Here is a 21,785-nt window from a genome sequence, read left to right as displayed (position 1 = left end):
TTATTTTAATGGACTTTATTATATTCAGAATGACATGAACTTGTTCACCTAATTTAGTTTTTATTCTCAGTATTTATATAATTGGACAAAATGTCAACCTTTCAAGTGCAGGTAAATATATGTAATCATGTTGATATTACTTGTACTGTTAACAGAAGTAAACTTATAATAAATGAAGCATATGTATAAAAGCCCATCACACTTTTAAAATTAGCTCATTAGTTAGTATACAAAATAAACGATAAGAGATTTGCAAAAATAAAGTCAAAACTTGAAGGAAATCAGTAGGTCAAATGTTTTCTTGGGATATTTAAGTATGTCCAAAATGGTTTATCTTCAGCCAAAGAAATTAATACAGCAATCATGTTGCATTTGGTATATTTGTTCCATTATACTTACTTATATTGACTTACTTATAATATATAGTTATTTGGTTCTAAAAATTTAACCACTGGAAAATAATCACTTTAGGTGCTTTTTAAAGATTGCAGGAATGTACAAGTAAGATAGATTACACCGCTGATTTTGATGGATGTGGACGATGGTTGCCCCTCAAAAACTTCCTTGATTATCATTAGCGAAAGAATTAAAATGTAAGCAGATTTTGTAGTATCATAAATAACGGCCGACTTCGGATGCAGGGCGGCCCTGGAGGAGTTTGCAGATATGAAAGAGAGAGAAGAGAAGAAGGCCGACCTCGAAAGGGAAGAGAAGAAAAGAGATTACCAAGCCCGAAAGATGCATTACCTCCTCAGCACAAAGCAGGTTGGTCTACCTGTCCCTGACAGCTCCCACGAGCCACTGGGGCCCCTAGCCTGACAGAGATAAACTAGCAGGCTGAATAGGACATGACTTGTTGAAAAGATATCACAAAGACACTACTTCGAGTTCAATTTCGTGCTTCTGTGTCGGTGCACGCAGACACCGTGACTCGTCTGTCACAGCAGCTTCCTAGAGGCAGCTGCTGCGATGCTGGCAGAAGGGTCCAAGTCAGCCGTGTATCTGCCACTGTGACAACACAACACGAAGGGCACAGCCTCGCTTTCCCAACCCAGTCTGAGTGGCTTTCTGTTGTGTTGTGACCTGAGCAAGAACCAACAAGTTATTCTGCTGAGGCAGTTTTCAGGTTTTCTCTTTTAATTGAGCTCGTGTTGAGATTAAAACCATTCTTGCACCTCTTCCAAATTTTGATGCACGTTTTCAAGGTATAGCTTTTAACAAAAGTCCCTCGGCAGTTACATCTTCACACAGACACATAAATGTGGGATTCGGAGTACTGCACAGGTTGCTAAGAAGAAATACGTTACGTGTAGAATATTCTGCTCACAAAGAGAGAGACGGCTAAAACGCATGAAGTTGAGTGTTGAGTTGGGTTTATCGCTTGAGCTTTGGGCAGGAAACTAGCAGTTTCTGGGTTTTTGATTTTTTTCTTCTGTACTTTCAAGTCCAGTCTCATAGTTGTAGCTAGAGTCACACATTTCAATGTTTTCAAACATGGGCAAGTCAAGTCCCAATGGTGCACGGTGAGATCCGAGGCTGACTCATCCTCAGAGGCATCCAGTTGGAAAACACATTAAGTACTGGGTGGCCATGCACATTTGGGATACAGGCTTCCCGCGCCTCTAGACTCTACGTCGTAGTCTACATAGCAGTGCTTTTCCATAATGATGACTATCTTATTGTTGACCTGGATTCCTCTAGCTGAGTTATCTTCACTTAACAGGCAAGGAAACGGAAACTCAGAGATAATTCTGTGACTGATTTATTGACACAAAACTAGCAGTAACAGATTTGGTACTCACACTGAGGTCTTTTGACTCTAAATACTTATGCAGTAATTTAAAGACAGTTTTAAACTAAAAAGTCAAAGTATTTTTACTTTTTATTATAAAATTCATAGCAATGTAAACATGTTAGCTCTGTGATTGGTAGGCTACCTTTTTATAAAATACAGAATTACAAACCAAGAATTATTTTCAGCAAAACGTTTTTTCTTTCTTTCTTTCTTTCTTTCTTTCTTTCTTTCTTTCTTTCTTTCTTTCTTTCTTTCTTTCTTTCTTTCTTTCTTTCTCTCTCTCTCTCTCTCTCTCTCTCTCTCTCTCTCTCTCTCTCTTTCTTTCTTTCTTTTTAATTTTGAGGGCCATAAATATACCCTTCAATTGTTTAAACCTGATAATAACTCTTAGGTAGAGTTGTTTATTTTGATAACTCTGAACCCTCTTTACTTTGAATCTTTCTTAATCTGAGTTCTAATTGTGCTGTTTATACATATGTGTAGTGTGAGAAAGCAATTTTTAAAATGGTGAAATCCAGTTTAACTGAAACATTTGTTAGTTCTGTTTTATCTGGGGTTATCTAGACATCCAGTATGTAGTAGAATCATTTAGAAAGTCCATAGAAAATTAGTTGTTTTGCTAATAACAGCTAATTTGGAAATATCCATGGGGTGCTAACTTTATGCCAGAGTATCATAAGTACTTTACATACCTTAGGGTTTGTTTTGTTTTTTTAACTATTTTTATTTCATTTCAGTTTTAAAATTAAGTGCCTGGCTAACAAATTATTTCACTAATGACCATGTGACTCAACTCATGGATGAATTTTTTTATATTAAATTTATTGGGGTGACAATGGTTAGTAAAATTACATAGGTTTCAAGTGTGCATTTATATAATACATCGTCTGTATATCACATTGCGTGCTCCCAACCAGATTCAGATCTCCTTCCATCACCATATATTTGACTGCCTTTACCCTCATCTACCACCCTTGCTCCTACCACCCTTGTCTGTGACTACGGATCTTAATGAAATTTCAGATAAATTACCCTTGTGTTTTAAGTATACCTGTGTTAACCAATCCAGGCTGTCCGTTTCTATCCCATTTTTCTGTGTTTGTACCACACTGGCTTCTGGTAAGATCAATGTATGTAGACTTCAGTTTAGTGATTGCTTGTCTCCCGAACTCCTTAGCATCCAATCAAATAATTGCTTTGAGGCGCTGTGGTACAGTAGAAAGAGTATGGGCCTTGTCTCAGACACAGCTGAGTTGACATCCAAAAGCTCTCCCACTTAAGGTAAGATAATAGGACATTACCGTGAATTTTCTGAGCCTCCTTTTCACTTGGCACCTCGAAAGACTGTTATAAGGATTAAATGTAACGTATTTAAAATAGTGCCATTCCCCTAGAGAGCATTCCTTGAATGATCGCAATCATATTAGAATTTAACCTGTGGAGGATAAACTAAGATTCTACACTTTTCATTTTCTTTTGTTTGTCTTAGCTGTTGGGGTCATTCATCTTCTCATTTCCTTCCTTAGCTTCCCGTTAGTTAGTAATGAAAGTAGTTATAAAGCTTTATAATGCTGTTTTGCTTTCTCCCCACCCCCTCCATTTCACACCTGGTTTCACAGACCTGAGGGCAATAAAGCAGAGATTGTGTTCTCAAATAACCTCTCTTGGAGAAATGTTATAAAAATATCAGGGATTTTTATTTGGATCTGGCAAGTTGGTATACTTCGTTAAAATGATCTGAATATTTGATCACAAGTAATGAGATAAAAGGACAACCGTTTGAACTAGGGAAACACTTTCATTCCCAAGGCAAACTTTTTTTTTCTTTTTTGGTCTCTCTAATCTCATCTGTTTACTTTGGTCGGGGGTTAGTTGTACTGACAGGATAGTACTGGAAATTTCAAATGTTTTATTTCTTATAGCCACCGAATTTGCTTTATTAGCGTTACATCAGTATTTTTCATCATAATATAAAGAGGAGGAATTTTAAAACTGATATTACAAGTCATAATTACAAACAATCTTCACCTAAGCAAAAAATGCAATATTTTTTTCTTCACCTAAGCAAGAATATGCAACACTAAGATTTAATAGAGTGAATATAAATCTTAACTTTAAAATCCATCAGTTAATTACTCCAACTAACATGTTTTTTAGTACCTCCAATCTATCTGTCACTGTACTAGGACTAGGACATACAAATGCATGTTATGGGATGCTTAACCACAGGAGCAGAATTCAATTTAATTTCAGTTTAATGCTAATTGTTTTAGTAGAAGGAAATCAACAACTTTCTATTACAGCTTATACAGGTAGTCACTGAAATTAGCAACCATTCATGTTTACAGTTTTCCTGCTTCCATTTACTATTTTGTTTATTTTAATAAAAAAAAATCTTACTTTTTCAAACCTAAGGAAGGCTCAGGTAGAATGAAAGACCCATACTTGAGGCTAAGTAGTGTTACTGATTTTCTTGGCGTGACTTGGCTATTGGGGAGAAGTTAAGCTGTAGATATTGAAAATATTCCTGAGTTAGATGTTTACAGATTAATTTTATTGCTTGTTTTAAGAGTTTTGATTTGAAATTCTATTAAATGTACAGTTAAGCACACAATAAAAACCAAGTATGAATTGAGTATTTGTTTTGTAAGGCTTGTGTAACTTTTTACTCTCAATTTGTACAGATATTTGAAAATTTACTGAATAAATATTCAAGTGTAAATAATTTTTATAAGAAGTACGTCAGGATCATAAATGTTCTGTTGACCTGCTTAAAAGAATATTCTAATAGCATTTTAGCAAGGAGAGAAACAATATTTTATTAGTGATTTTAATAATTTAGAAATGATTTTGATCTGTTTTGTAAAATACTAATTTTATATTCAACTTTCATAGCTAAGATAGCTTAACTTAGATGAGTAGAAATAAAACAATTCATGCAAATAGTTCTTCAGGACAGGTGAATATTTTTGTAAGCCAAAATTGTATTTATAAACTCAGTCATAGATAATAAATGAAAGCATGTATTATGTAATGTATTCATAATTTTAGGACAACTATGCTGATATACTGCATATTCATACTGATAGCATAGGTTCAAAGTCAATTTTAAGCTTATTTTTATTACAGATCCAGTGTATATCTTAAAATAGTTCTAAAATCTATTACTAATTTTTATGGGTATTAATTATGTCATCTTTATGCAAGTAAATATGTTAGCACAAAGAGAAATTACACAACTAAATGACTAATATTACACTGAGTGAATTAATAGACCCCTCAGGGATTTATTAATTAAAAAGTTCAAGTCATATTAAAGTACCTTTTGTATATGTTTATTTCAATCAGAAAGCTGAATTTGGTGACTTATTTGCATAAATAATCAATCACCATTTACTAGTAGTAATAAGGTTAATTTGTTGCTACAGACATAATAGGATTAGTCAATTATATGTCCCCGAAAATACTGTTTGTTATGCACCCCATCACCTATAAAACAGGATTGGGTTTAACAGCATTATTAAATGAACACATCAAAAAATCTTTGTCCCTTGTAAAAGTTTTATGAAAAGAAAGCTAATTTTAGTTGATTTGAATAAGTAAAATGCAAACATTGTCTCCATTTGTAAATTTAATTTATCTTTCTGCAAAGATTGATTATTTAATAAAGTTATTTATTTTGATTCAGTAACCAGTCAAACTAAATCTAACATATATAGGACATATTTCCTTTGAAGAAAATCTCATTTGCAGATTTATTTTATTCCAGATAAACTGACTTTCATTCCCTTGTCCTTGCTCTTGGGTAATAAATTATGTTGTCTGCTCCACCTACTGGTAGATATATGCAAAGGCCTATTGTTGAATTCATTAAAAGGTACAGCTTCTAAAATGTCGCCGGTATTTTTAGAGATCCTCCTGGAGATCAGCAAAGTTACAGATACAAAGGTGAAACTCAAGATCCAAATCATAAAAAGGAAATGTTTAGAAATACAGGTAATTATGTAGAATTATACACATTAACGTTTCCTGCTTGGTGAACATACACCCTGATTTTTATTTTAATATGCTGATAATAGAGGATAAATAAATATAAAATATATTAATAACTCACTATATTATAACTATATTTACTTTAATCAGGGCATTCAATAGTTTATGCATATTCAAGTTAAAACTAGAACGAAAAATTATAAATTTAATTGAAATTTGTACACATATTTTCTGGAAATAATTTTCATGTTATCCTTTATACAGTAAGCTTCCAATGCTATCTCTTTAGTGAATAGTGAAAATTTTCATGTGGACACTGAAAGAACAATTTCAAGTTATTTATGATTCTTTAAAAGGTTAATATTGATTAAACTTTATTTTGAATTACTTTATTTTTTGGGAGAAACAAATGATTTCAGCTACTTCTTTGTCAAAATCATTTCACATCTGTATACAGAAGGAAAAAAATCTTAAATATGGAAAGTATACCTGATATACCCAAAATTAATTGGTAGTTTGTTGATATGGACAACACATTTATAAGACAAATCTTATAAGGTGAAAAAATGTATACGTTAAGAAATATGGTGAGTCTTCCAAAGCATTTATTGCTTTCAACTCTGTCTTCCTTGTATCATAAATGGGGTGATTATACGCCTTGCACATATACCCTTTCCCCCCGAAAATAAGACCTAGCTGGACAATCAGCTCTAATGCATCTTTTGGAGCAAAAATTAGTATAAGACCTGATCTCATATTATGTGATATTATATTATGTTATGTTATCTTATAGTAAAATAAGACCAGGTCTTATATTAATTTTTGCTCCAAAAGAGGCATTAGAGCTGATTGTCTGGCTAGGTCTTATTTTCGGGGAAGCATGGTATTAAGTACCCAATATGTGATTGCTCACTTTCAATTTGAGGTGATGAAGCCATAGAAGCATGGCAGCGTTTCAGTGTGCACCTGCCTCTGTGTGTTTGTCCTGTGTCACTGTATACTCATTGTATGTGGTATATTTGGAATGTATCTTTGGAGAGCCTTGTTGTAAGGTATTGTGTTTAGGCACAACACAGCAATGGCTAGGACCCTTGAGTGGGAGGTGAAAATGTCCCCCTGTAATGACTCTCCGAGTACACTTTTAGACCTCTTGATTCTTACTGCAGAAGCACATCTTTGACTTCAAAACGTTAACTTTATTCCTTCCCAGTTTCTAGGTTGGACCATTTTTCTCTCCCCCCACTCAGTCTTGTTGTGTCTGTTTCTCTTTTGTATTTCCGTGAAATATATGCAAAGGATGTATGCCTTGATATTAACACCTGTTGATAGTACTTTTATATCTACTGTATTGAATAGTATTCTATTTATGATTGTCATGGTTTGATGAAACCTGCTTTGGGATATCCCCATGGTTCCTTTCTTTAGCTTTCTGAGCTTTCTGTTGTTGTTTTCGTTTATATGATTTTTTTCTTTATTTGTCCAAATCAGTTTTTATTTTGATCAACAATTCTAAACCATTCTTTGTTGTCCAAATTTGTTTAAATCTTTGGCTCTTTTTATTTTCTGTATCAAATCACCAACTTCTTTCAATTCATCCTTCCAGGTTTCTTTCAAATCAATTCCATCATGTCCATTCCTTGAACCCTAAGCAACGATAACAGTCTCTAAAAGGATTTTTTGTTGTTGTTGTTCTGTCTTATTTTTTTGACCCAGGTTATAAACCTCCAAAGTTTCCCCATTTTCTTTAAGATAAAATCCAACATTTTCAATGTAAGCTTTCAAAAACTCTCCATAATCTAACTCTACCCTACCTATTCAGTCTTACCTTCTTTTTGCTCCTCAGTGTAAACATCCAGATACAATCTGATGCTATATACTAGAAAAATTCATCCTAAGGTTTTGTTTATGTATGAGTTGGGTGACTTTTTGTGGCTTGTCGTGTTCTGGATATTCAGAAGCTTCCCTTTTGCCTCTCACATAAAAAGGGGCTACATCTCACAGAGTTTCCACTAATACTTTGATTTCGCCTTTAAAAATAAAGGCAAATTGATCATCCCCTATTAAATTAAAACACTTTTAGAATAGAGACAGCCATTAAGCTCTTCTTATTAGTAAAGCTTGGTGAAAATTAATAGGTATAAATAGGTTATGATAAGAGGAGGGAAGAAACGTACACCCAGGGCTCTGAGACAATGTCTAGAGTATGAAGACCCAAGTGGGCAAAAGGTTGGTAATGAAGGGATTAGGGGATGCTAAGAAACATTTTGACTCCATGGGATATCTAGGAAGGAAAATACTAGGTATTTAGGCACTGAAAAGAAAATTAGGAGAACATACAAGAGAAGAACCTTGTCAATTTTGTGGTTTTGCTTAGGGTCACTGCTATTTAATATCATTTATTAACTCTATCACTCTAGATGTCTCTTATTTCTTTCCTACATAACACAGCATTCTCAACATCAGATTCTTAATTCTTACAATCCCAACCCCGTAGTTATGGCAAACGTCTATAGGAATTGAAGATGTCTGGCAGTTAAAACTGAGAATCAATGGAACTACAAAATGAGAGGTTGATTCAGGAGTTTTCGATGAAGGATCTTATATTGTTTTTTGCTAACCTCCCAATAGTTTGTATGAATCTTTTCATGGAGAAAATTTTAACAGAAAGCACTCACGCTAATGGAAAGCCCCTCATTGGAATGTGCTAGAACAGCATGGGCTCTTGAGAGATGACTTTTCCAGCCCTATCTGTTAACAGATTAGAGAAACCAGGTGTGGAAGATGCAGCAACTTGCTCAAGGTTGCATAACTAGTGTGAATAAACTCTGTACTGTTGGGGCAGCCTCAGAACAATGCAGCCACAGTGAAAATCTGAGTGAGTGGTCTACATCTGCAGTCTACATCTGATTCCCCTAAATAAAGTCTACTTGGAAGGAACTTGATCCTAGGTTTATGACTCTCTAGTTATCTCTCTTGAAAACACCAGCGTCCTTATTACTCACTGCTCCTTGAGTTTTCCTCATTCATTGAACTCACTTTTCATCCTTTCTCTGTAACGGCTTAGTACTTAGAAGAAACATTGATTCTGAGTAAGTGCATGTATAAAATTAAAGAAAAAACTAGTGTCTGCATATAAAAGAGGGAAGCAAGCTGGAACATACTTGAGATTTCTGTGGTGCCTTCCTGTGAATAACTCAAAGCACTTTTATTACATTTATCCCCACAGTATTCGATAAAGTAGCAATCATCTTCCCGGCGACTAAAATGCTATTGTTTGATACTCATTTTTTCCTCTGGACGCGTGGCAGATTTATTCTTTCAAGAAGATTATGTAATGAATAAAGGTCTGAGCTATAATATTTGGATCCATAGTTTAAAAGGCAGGTCTTCAAGTTTGGTCATTTGTTCTTGGTCCCCAGTGAACAGTCCACACACATCACAGAACCATCATCTAATTTGCTACTATTGGCGGTCTCTATTCAGAAAAGGCCAAGGACTGAACTAGCATGGAGAATGAATTAGCTATTAACTTTTACATTGTATTTCTTCCCGCTGTAACATTATCGTTTTTATTATCCTGTAATATAGAAAAGAGATGGAGTTATTATCCATTGTCAGTACTCTTTGAATACAGAGTGAAGTGGTTAAAAGAAAAAAAAAAGTCTTGTTGTGTCCCCAGATGAATGAATCCCTTTCCTGCTCTTCTCTCCTTCTCCTCATTTAACCACCATGCATTCAAGAAGTGGAGGTAAAAATGCCGACAGACAGAAAAATTAAATCAAAATTAATTAAAGGAGAGACCACTTGGGTAGGAAAGTGCCTTAGCTACTTCTCTTATATATTTTTTCCTTTTCAATATGCTACATTTTAAAAATTATTTTTTAAAAAGTTCTTTAGCAAAACACACTATAAACCTCTCCTATATGTGTGACAGGGTAGATTCGTGTGTTGTGGAGCCTGAAGCTTGTACAGTTTTGGGATCCATCTTTTTTTAGAAGAAAGACAAAGTTACAAGTACAAGAAGATAAATATTTGTATAGTGAGCAAAAAAGCATTTCAAGCACATTACAAATTTTAACATCTGACAATGTGACTCAAAATCTAAAAATATAGTCGGTTTATTAACTGGCTGACAGCTCTATAATGTTTGTTCTTCATATTTTGGCTTCCTATTCTTTGTGCTTTTATTTGACAGTAATTTTGTTATATTTTGTAGAGTGAGAAGTGAAAGTTTATTCACTTTCTTCTCTAGGAATATTGATATAAATTTTTCATTAGTATAAAAAAGTGAAATAGTGTATTTCTATTTGCCTATGCTGCATTATTGGGTATATTTTTGAAAGGGGATGTCTTCCATTTTGTATAGGAAATGAGGATGAAATTCGCCATGTATAGTTTACACATGTGAGTTTTGGAATAATTTTCCATAGTCCAGCTTCCAGCTGTACACATTTCAAACCCCCACTTATCTCTCTGTACCTACGTACTTCCATGGCCAGACACGTTAGGAGGTTCATATTGCAGTGAAGCCTCTGGCTCTGTACCTTCATCCATGATGTGTGGTGAATCTGCACACTGGGTGCAATAATATTCCTGGAAGTTTTTCATGCGTTGGGATTGCTAACTAATTTTAAGTATACTTGGAAGTAACAGAAAAGCCACATAAAGATACCCAACTAACCTAAATGAAATACATGCCCATCTCTGCTTCTCCCTAGCTTGATCCCATCATGCCCACAGCCACTCTCGATCCACCCAACCCAAGTGTGACCGAGGACAAGTCAGACAAACAGTGGATTTAACTGATGTCTTACTCTTGCAAATTTTACCCCAAAATCCATGTGAGCACATTGCCAGGGTCCCTCCCTATGTCTTGGAAAAGGCCTATGAGAATGAGGGGCCCCAAAGGTTAAGTGTCGTCCATTTCACCTCTGGTTGGATTACATTTTTGTACTGTGTGCAAACCCTGTAGTTTTTGTTCAAGTTGCTCACGTAAGTCTTACCTTTTATTTTAATGTGCTATAAATAATCATCTGTGTGCCAGATATCAAATCCAACATTCAGGCATTTAAATACACCTTTGACAGTCCTATCTTTAAAATTGAAGTACCTTATTTTCTTTAGTCCGCTCCCATTTTTAAGTTTTTATTGTATGTTTTTATGTTCAGACATTAAACTGTGGGTCAGTTTATTTCCATTCTATAAATTGGGTAAAATGTTAACGTATTAGGCTATGGGGTAGAGAGAATTCTTATTAGGTACTTAAATATACCCTATATATACATACATGTACATATACCAGGGATGCCAAAAAAGTGTATACAAGTGGACACTTAGGTCAGTGTTGCTCAAGCAGTAGCTCGCCATCATCAGAAGTGTCTGGACACTGATGGCAACCACTTTGAGCACCTCTTGTAATTGCAGAAGTCAAACATGACTTGTATTCATCTTTTGTTATTGGTATATATTATTACAATTTTAATACAGTTTTCCTTTCTTAAAATGTGTATACATTTTTTGCACCCTCTGTATGTGTGTTTATATGTATATGTGTTTATACACACACAAATATAGACATGTATAAAATTTCAAATACAGTTATAATAGAAAATTCAAAAGTCAGAGAACAATTAGAACAAAATTTATAATAAATGTAGTTCCCATTTCCTACCTCAATGTAAAACCTTTCTCCACTTCCCTTTGTTCCACAGCATACTATATTTTAAGTTGCATTGTATACAAACATTTTATGCAAGGTAATTGAAAATTAATTAGTGTATGTTTATTTCTATTGGTTTTGTATAAAATTAATATTGTAAGTTAATTACAATCAGTCAGATAATTTTCTTATTGATTACAGAAGACTGAGTTTTTGGTGGTTCCTTTTTGCATCACTAGTCATATTTATAATGTAATGAAATCCAAAACTTAGAAATACGAGGATGTTATACCATTGCTTTAAATAGCTCTGATGAAGTAATTGGGGCTGTAATAGTTTTGTAGATTTAAAGATTTTGTTCCTATTATTATTATAAGTACTTCTCTATTTTCAGGACACTTCAAAATATTTGGGATGGATACCAGTTATAAGTTAGATGCTATAATACCTGGTAAATAATGAAGATGTAAAGTTTGTCAGATAATGATTTATCCTACCTCTTCTGTGACCTTAATGATCAAATCAGCTGCCTTAGTCAATTTTTGAGTAGCTTAACCATTGATTTAGCTAAGATCACTATTAAGAGCATCAGTATTTCTTAACTTTTGAGTTTAAGTATCGTCCAACACAAGAAGTCATCTATGAACTTAAGATTTTTATGCAATATAAAATAGGTAAATATTCGAAAAGACATAGAAAGTTTGCTCATTTTTCACAAAAGAAGCCTAAAGAGGAAGTGCAATGTTTTATTTGAAAAAATATACAAAAATATTTTAATTTTGGTGCAGTGAACGTGATTTTAAGCATTTTAGTCTAAAGGGGCAGATTTCTGTTAAACTAATATTCTTGTCAAATAATGTTACTGCATCTTTTGACAGTTGGAAGTATGTCACGAGGGAATGAGGTACGTCACCCACACAGTGTCACAGCAGAGAGTAAAGTAAAAGATGAGAGAATGGAAGGAAAGTGTGCAAAAGAGAAGAAAGGGAAAGATTATGTCCTTAAATCTTAATCTATGAATATCTCTTAAGCCCCAAATAAATAAGCTACTTGTCTCAGTAGATGTAATCTTTCGTAGGTTAGAAAAATGTTACATTTTCAAGGTGCTTATATAATGTAAAGCATTTCTGCTCAGTTTATTAGTTTCCTTAACAAGTTGAATTTTAATTTTTTTCTCTCTGAAATTTGGCTTTATATTCCATTGATCTTTTATTTATTTCTCTATTTCCTTTTGATGAAAACTCTTAGGATTTAGTCTCTTAACAACTTTCATATATATCATACAGCTGTGTTAATAGCTATAGTCATATTGTATATTATGTCCCTAATACTTTATCTTATAACTAGAATTTTTTGCCTTTTGACCACCTTCTTCCAATTCTGCCTTCTATTTACTTTTAAATTAAATATGTACATATGTATATAATTTCAGTTTTACTATCTCATTGAAATAAACTGTGAATCATTAAGACAATATAATTTTAGTGAACTCATATTATTTATATTTATGCTCCATACGTAAGTTGATTTGTGATCATGTTTTACTCTTATACTCATCATTAAAACGGTGCAATGTTTTCAACCTTTATTCTTATTTATATAACCATACCCAAATTTACTTCCCTGTCAGTTCTTATTTGAACGTTAAAATTGTTGAGCTTTCCCTGACCTCCCAAGGCAGAGTTTCCTTTTTTCCTCTGTCTATGTCTCAATGTAACATTTAACATTGGCCTTATAGTTACATCTACTTCCTTCTAATGTTGGTTAATTCATAAAGGAGAGCAATCAAGTCATTTTACTGTCCCCGATTTCTAATAGCACAACAGGCTCATGAGTAATATTGATTGACTAATAATTAATGGTTTATATGCATATCCTAATTCTGATTTATAATACTTTTAGATTGTAAACAAGAGAGGCAGCTTTTATTTCAATCCCAATTATTCACTATTTGTTTCTTGAACTGTATAAAAACTGTCAATGAAACAGTTATTTTGGAAGCTATAATAATTTTTAGTAACGGATGTCTGTAGTATGCTAAAATATATTTTCTGTGTTTTCTTAAGTGAAAATCTGATATACAAAACAAGGCACAGGGTAAGCTAACATTTTTAAAGACTCTTTGTGTCCTGTATTAAACCAGCTTACACGACTAGATAGTGTGGAGCTGAAATTCAAGCTCAGACCCAGCTACTGCCAAAACCATGCTTTCCCTTTATGGTTATAGTTGGAAGAGAGCGGAGAAAGGTCCTATCTCAAGAATATTTTCCTGGAAGATGGCTGACATCATATCCTCAAATTTCTATTTATTTGAAGTAAACAGGTATGCACCCTGTTGGCCGTAAATGCCTTGTGTGAATTAGCTCATCAGTTCTGTCTAACGTCAGGTGAGAAGCAGACGGCTAAGATGCAGGGCCCTCTCACAGGAAGGCAAGCCTGCCCTCATGGACACTTCTGGTTGAGCTCCTAGGCAGTGTGTTTGTGTTGTTGTAAAAAGAGCCATGAAGAGAGGAGTCAGGCTGAACACTGGTTATCAATTAACCTATTTCCATCTTTGCAGAATCAGCTGAAATTCTGATATAGCGCAAATCCTACTCAACACTGAGTTACACGTTGTTTTATGATCATTTTCTTTGAGATGAAGAGATATCTAGGAGAAAGCAAATGTCTTTGACATCTCAGTCCTGGTTTAACTAGTGATGTATCTTTTAATTAATAAGTACTCATGTGAGTAAGAGAACTGGCTTGGGGTCCCAAGTGATAAAACAAACTATATTTATTGATATATTGCACACCATCTGAGATGCGAAAATACGGTAGAAGTGAGATGTGATATGTGCTAAAGCACTGTTATGGAATCGTCAGGGCTAAGCAGGAACACCGGGTCTGTCCTTATGAATCTTAAAGCAAGAGGAGCATAGGATATTTACTTCCTCTAAACAGGCCAGCTTTCAAGATGTGGAAGAAAGGGGCTAAACCACGCTGGACTGGCTCCTTTTTTGAGGTACCAAACCGAGAACTCACTCCTTCCTTATACAAGGAAGGGAAGAGAAAGGCCAGTGAAAACATGAGGAGTCAGAAATATGTCTCCCATTAATTAGATTTATAGGCTTGGCAAGGAAGTGGAGTTGGAGAAGGGTTTTTTAGCTTGGTAAACTGGTGCACGTTCACAGGAGAGCTGCCTGGGGGAGAAAGCTTGAGCATACAGGAAGAGAGGAGATTTCTAAATAAGCATGGGCCCAGCAAAGGTGGTAGAGGACATGAGGAAGAGCATAAAGTCCTAGGGCTTAGCCAGGTACAAGGAGACCTTAACCTCTATGTCAGGAAGGAGTAAAGTAAGTGTGGGATCACATATGGATACTTTGGTAGGGAAGGTTGGAGGTTGAAGTAATTAATGTTTCAGGACCTCATAATTCTGGTTGATCTTCTAAAATAATCCCAAGAAGAATCAGAGAAGGAGGGTTGTTTAGTGGCACTACGAGCCCACTAGGTTTGAAATCCACAAGTATGTAGTGTGGCCAGTCTGCCAGGTTATGTGAGGATTCCAGCAGCTATCGGTGGCATTGAGGCGTGCAAAATAAGGATCGTAGCAACAGCTAACCTTTTCCTGAATGCTTACTGTGAGCCACGTCTTCTACCTGCTTTATGTGAATCTCCTCTTTTAATGCTCATATACCGTGCTATACGTGGACTGTTCTTATCCCCAGTTTATGGATGAGGCACAAAGAGATTAGTAAGGAGCCCAAGGTCAGTGTTGGTACATGATGGTCTAGTTCCAGAGCCCACGTTCGTAAGGCCTGCTGCTCCAAAGAGTTAGCATTTATTGTGTTCTAACTTTGTGTTAGGCACTACTCAAACTGCTTTAGCTGTATTCAAGCTTTATCAACCTGTTGAGATAGTTCCACAATTTCAGAGGAGAAAACCGTGATGCAGTGAGGTTTACTAATGCAGGCTGAGATCATAGAGGTAATAAGAGGTGGAGTTGGGAATTTCAGATTTCATTAATTAACCACTAAGCTGTACTGTATAGTTGAATGGATTCTGGTTTGGGGTATGGCCGGGTGGATATGGCAGAACAGCGGATGTTAGGGACATGAGTAATTAAGATAATCAACCAAATGACTCTGATAAGTAAGGAAAGAAAGTGAAGGCAAGAAGGAGACAATAGATTAGGGAAAACGCGAGGGATCCATCGGCTTGAGTTTTAGGGAATGAATCTTACAGTTACAAGAATAAGAATGTAAGGAAACGAGCTGACTAGGACATTGTGGTAAGAGGGTAAGATATTGGTGGTTAAGATCACTGAATTATGAACACAGAGCACTTCTGGATGATGTGGGTGTAGGGGTCGTGGCTAACATTGTGTAAAGGTGAAGGTCAGTGGAGAAGGAAACAAAGAACTGTGACACTAGACCATTGGGATATATAGATGAAATCACCTAAAATTATCCCAGAATACGCAACAGAAAGGAAAACAGTTGAACAAAGTGCCGCAGGCTACCATGAGTATGGGGGAATGACCAGCGAGTCTGTGTGTGATAACCATAATGAGCGACAAAGTTATTCACATTACAAGAAGGAGAAAGCGTACTGGTTTGAAAGTGACACTGGGGAACTGAGGTAATGCAAACCTGTGATACGGGGAATACTACAATGCTTTGCTCAGTAGGGCTGCAAGGGAAGTAGTGTTCCAGAGGTGAAGGAAGCTTCAGTTATAATAAAATGGTACAGAATGAATGTATTTATCGAAAAGTTTGGGGGCATCGGGAAGTTGTTCAGCATAGAGGGGAGATGGGTTCCACAGGCAAGGTTGAAAGGAATACAGGCAAGGGAATCAGAAGTGTCAGGAAAAATAACAGGGTAGTTGAGGATCAGTATGCCAAAGAATATAAAGGAGAGCTGTGATTAATTTGTTAGAAAATTATTTGGGCATGAACAATTGGACCAAAAAGCAAATAGATAAATAGTTGCTCTGTCCAACTGTCTTCTGTTGCGGAGAAATTTCAGTTGCCGTGCGTATACCTTAGTTCAATTAGCACAGTGACGATATAATAGACTGAAAGTGAGTTATGGATTAACAAGTACTATTTCCCCAAAGTTTGGAGAGCAAAAAAATTAAAAACACATAAAAACTTGTGAAACAACCCAATAGTACACCCAAAAAACCTAAACTAGACAATTATTCATGTTAGACCACCTCCTTTTTTTGATCAAAATATTGTATTAGCCAACTTTTCTTGATTAAATTACTTTCCCTCTAGTTATTTTGTGGCCAAATTATGTTAACCGGTAGAGGGGCTTCCAGTTTGAGTGGTGATACAAGAGAGCAGGGTTGTGAAGCATAGTGGAATGTTCTGAGCTCCCTAGCATCAAGGAGATCAGAGCAAAATAGGAAAGCAAAAGATAACCTTAAAAAGATAAAATTTGTATTGAAGAATAACATACAGAAAAGCGCAAAACTCCTAATCACGCATCTCAGTTATCACAAAGGGGCAGGTCCAACCTACGCCTAATAGGTCCTAATGAATAATTTCCATACAAGAAGCTGCAGGTTTACAGAACAAGACTGAGTGAGAGCCTAGTGATCTGAAAATGAAGTGGCCATGGGATCTGGACGCCAGATTAAGGCAGCACAGTGTCCCCCATGAGGCAGTCAGTCCTGTACTTTGATAAAACTTAAAATGGCTTCCTCCCGTGTGCTCAAAAAATCCTTCTTCAAAGACTCTTGGGAAATCAGTTTCTTGAAGAGCCCCACACAACACTGGGAATAAAGTCTGACAAATGCCCCACTCTACTGGTACATTTTCTTTTACAAAAGAACATTTTCGTTCAGTTCCCTGTTTCTGTAATGCTAAGGATTTTTCTTTTAGCCATTAATTGTCCTGGATTTCATCTTTTAAATCCACACTACAAAATCATTTTCAAATCAAATATCTGTGGAAGAACCAAGCAAGAGAAAAGCGCTGGGTTTCCAGAGGTGGGAAGGAATATGTATAATGGAAGGTTTCTAGGGTGATGGTGGTCATTAAAGCATGCTTCACTATTTTTCTTAGGTCATGCAGGCTTCGTTTGTATGTATAATAATCCAGCTCAGAATGTGTGGAATTGTGTATTAGGGGAGTCTCAATAGGGAGTTTTCAAATCACTGTGGAATTAGGGGTCCATTTCCCCTGCTGTCCTGAAAATCACTCTTGACAAAGTCACCCAGGAATCTCCTGATTAGATATCCATGGGACCTCTTGGAGATTTGTACACTGCTCATCACACCTGTTATCTGGAAATCTCCTTCGGCCTTTGTGACACTCTGTTCGGCTTTCTCTCCTTGTCTTTGCTCATTTCTTCTGAGTCTCCCTCAATAATTCTTGTGTATTTTGTTTACTTTGATACCTTGTGGGGTGATTTATAGTTCCATAATATCAAAGTTATTTAAAGTTTCTGTTTCTTTGCACTATGTGTTCTTGTTTCTGGGAAATGTCTTCCCCCACGTTACACACCAGACAAATCCCTTCTCTCAAACACCAGGCATGTGAACTACACAGAACAGTGGCCATATCCAGACTAAGTGCAGTCTTTTATATTTATTCAGAAGCTATCAAGGCTGTGACTCAAATGGAAAAAGCAGGAATCACAGCGAAATCTGCAGAGATTGCCAAGGTAGCAGTCAGAGGACAGATCCACGAAACTGTATTGGGGGTGGCAGTGGTGTGGTCAGGGAGAGGCGCAGGCCTAAGCAAGAAGATACCTTGCAGGGAACAGTGAGACAGTGATCTGACGTTTACAGATAAAGTGATAAAGGAATTGTGTATTGGGGAAGATTTCCCAGAGAGTCTTTCAAAAAGCAGTATGGTTAAAGGGAAATCCGGACTGAAAATAAATGAATGAATGAATGAATGAATGAATGAATGAATGAATGAATGAATAAATAAACAAACAAATAAAGATATTGTTTCCGTCCCAAGATTTTCTGAGTAATTGCTATATTGCTATTTTGGAAGACTCCAACCAGCCCCCACTTCTTTTTCTTTCATCACAATCACTGACTTAGGATGTGACTTGTGCCACAGGAACAGGACCTGCTCCTGCAGAGGTCACCTGTCACCTTCTAGCTACCACTCCAGTGGTGCGTTCTCTGTTCCCATGGGTCTTCCCTCCTCCCTAGCACCTGACACAGCTGCCTCCTTCAGGAAACGTCTCCTCCCTGGTGCCCTGTCTCCTCCCTTGCCGTTTACTCTTTGAGTGTCCTTCATGGGTTCTCTTCTCCCACTTATTTCTGACACAGGCGTACCCCCCTTTATTGTGCTTTGCTTTATTGCACTCCACAGATATTGCATTCTTTACAAATTGAAGGTCTGTGGCAACCACCAGCAAAAAGATTCCAACTCTCTGAAGGTTCACGTAATATTTACGTATGCATGTTGTGTTTCAGACATAATGTGAGCTTGCACCCTTGTTAGACCACAGTATGCCATAAACATAACTTTTCTATTCGCTGGGAAACCAAACAATGCGTGTGACTCACTTTATTGCGCTACTTGCTTTATTGTGATGGTCTGGAACCGAACTTGCATTGTCTCCGAGGTATGTCTGTAGATACAGACTCCTAAGACTTTCTCCTGTATTCCTTACATTCTCCCCCTCAGTGACCCCATCCATTTTCACACCTCCAGTTGTTTTTATTTGAAAACACAACAGTTGCTAGCCATGACCTCTTTCCTAAGTTCCAAGCTGAATGATTTGTGGGAAGCTCCATTTTAGTAACTCCAAAACAGAGAGTAGCATTGCTGCATAAGTGCTCTTTCTTTCTTTCTGCCTTCTCTGCCTGGGTGCAAAGCCCAAGCTTTTCTGCAACTCCACATTCTCTTATATTCTTCTTATTAAAAATAAACTTACTATCAATGTGTTTTGCTTCTGCTTCTGTGGAATACTCCCTGCCCATGGTATTTTCCTATTTCCGCTGCTCATTCTTCTTACCTCTGAATAAGCAATTTTCGCCTCCTTTACAGATTTTTTTTCACTTATTCACATACACATGGATTGGTTGTCTATTCTGAGGTGGGCAAGAAATCAGGTTTTCTCAACTCTGCCTGCACCCCACCTTTCAAGAACAAAACTAAACTAATGGATGTGCCCAGACACACACCGCAAAGATTCTGATTGGGTTGGCCGAGGATCAAGCGTGGGCATCCGTGTTTTCATGAGCCCAAAATGACTCTGACGTGTGGCCAGCGATGAGAACAAACTTAAGCATATAGACATCAAGAAAACAAGAACTTTCCTTGTTGTAACTGAGCTTTAATTCTAGTGGGGAGATAGATTAAACAAACAGTCATGTATGTGTATAATTAAAGGTTCTAGTGCCATGAAGAACATAAGCAGGGGATTTTTGAGAAGAAAAATAGAACAGGGCAATGTGTATGTGGGTCACAAAGTGTCTTTCTAAAGAAGCGATATTCGATGTGAATTTTTAAGGATGAGCATAACTTTGTCAGACAAATAAAATAAGCAGATGGAAAAAAACATGTTTGGTTAATTTGAGTCATGGAAGAGCCTGAAATGTCCAGAGGAAATGAAAGAAAGCCTATATGGACGGCATTTAGGGAGGGATGGGGAGAGTGGCTGAAATCAGATGGGAACAGGAAAGAAAAGTCCTTTGGTAAGAAAGTGTTAGATTTTTCTGAGGTGCTCTGAAAAGACACTGTACAGTTCCTTAAAGGAAAAAAAAATATATTTTCTGGCTTCTTCATAGAGGATCAGAGAGGTTCAAAGCAAAGCAAATGGAGAGAGACTAAATATAAGTTAGAAGTACTTTGGTGAAATTATGATGGCTGTTTGGACGAGGGTAGTGGCCGTGGATATGAATAGAAGCCTATGGATTCAAGATATATTGTGGAGGTGGAATTAATAGAACTTGGTGGTGGGTTTGGCATAGGGATGAGGGAAAAGCACTCATCATCAAGGTGGTGCTCAGGGTTTTGGCTTAACAGACTGAGAGCTGATGGCACCATTTACTTTTTCCTCTAATAGACTTTGTTTTAAAGCAGTTTTAGGTTCACAGCCAAGTTGAGAGGAGGAGCAGAAATTTCCCGTGACTCCATACCTCTATCTAGATTTGCCTTTTCTGGACATTTTACATCAATGGAAAGATACAGTATGTGTTATTGCATCGAACCTCTTTTGTTTAGCATATTGTTTTTGAGATTCTTCCATGTTATGCCATGTGCCAGCATTTCACGTCTCTTTTTTGTTGAATACTGTTCCATTCTATGAATTACCATATTTAGTAATTTGTTACCCTGTTGATGAACATTGGGGTTGTTTCCAATTTTTGGCATCTATGAATAATGCTGCTGTAGCCATCTGTATGCAAGGCTTGGTGTAGACATGTATTTTCATCTCTCTTGTGTAGCGTCCCAGGAATGAAATTTTTGTGTTATACGCTAAATGTGTTTAACTTTTTTTTACTAGAATATTTTAAAGCAGTTTTAGCTTTACAGCAAACTTGAGGGGGATGTTGCCATATACTCTCTAGCGCCGTATGTCATTATCACCCCAAGTCCGTAGCTTCCATTAGGGTTCACTCTGGGTGGTGTATTCCATTTCACTCTCATCTTGCTTGCGTGGTTTCTAAGGAGAAGTTGGCTATAATTCTCATTTTTGGTCCTCCATAGGTAAGGTGTTTATCCCCTCTACGTACAAGATTTAGCTTTGATTTTTTGAAGTTTGAATATGATGTGCATACCTGTGGTTTGTGTATTTGTTTGTTTGCACTTATCCGGCTTGTTGTTCCCTGAGCTTCTTGGATCTGTAATTTGGTATCTGACATTCATTTGGGGAAGTTAGTTATCATCACAGCAAATATTTCTTCTCTACCTTTCTCTCTTCCTTCTCCTCTTGGTATTCCCATTACAGGTATGACGTCTCCTTTGGTAATTGTCCCAGCATGCTTGGACATTCTGTTCCATTTTCATCAGATGTTTTTTTTGTTTTTTTGTTTTTTTCTCTTTGCCCTTCTGTTTAGTAAGTTTTTGTTGATATATGCTCAAGTTCAGAGATTCCTTCCTCAGCTATGTCCAGTTTACAAATAAATCCATCAAAGGCATTCTCATTTCTGTTACGATGTTTTTGATCCCCGGTATTTCTTCCCAATTCCTTCTTAGTTGTCCATTTCTCTGCTAACATTAACCATCTGTTCTTGCATGCTGTCTACTGTATCCATTAGATCCCTTAGCTTATTAATCATAGTTGACTTAAATACCTGGTCTGATAATTACAACATCTCTGCCATATCCAAGTCTAATTCTGGAGCTTGTCTGTCTCTTCAAAGTGTGTTTTTTGCGT

The 21,785-nt window shown here is 36.3% G+C and overlaps 1 protein-coding gene across 1 annotated transcript in view; it reads left to right on the top strand.

Annotated features, from left to right (window-relative positions):
* SPATA17 (spermatogenesis associated 17) overlaps positions 1-21,785 on the top strand; it is a 125,535-nt gene that overhangs the window by 44,360 nt on the left and 59,390 nt on the right. The window contains exon 6 of the mRNA XM_019739978.3: positions 642-765. Within this exon, the coding sequence (XP_019595537.2) occupies positions 642-765 (124 nt within the window). The remainder of the gene's footprint in view (positions 1-641; positions 766-21,785) is intronic.

Source organism: Rhinolophus sinicus, chromosome 6 (genome assembly GCF_057876585.1).
Source record: "Rhinolophus sinicus isolate RSI-liver-muscle chromosome 6, RSI-T2T, whole genome shotgun sequence".
Taxonomy (NCBI): domain Eukaryota; kingdom Metazoa; phylum Chordata; class Mammalia; order Chiroptera; family Rhinolophidae; genus Rhinolophus; species Rhinolophus sinicus.
Note: the sequence above shows the minus strand (reverse complement) of the source record. Positions and strands in the feature narration are given on the sequence as shown.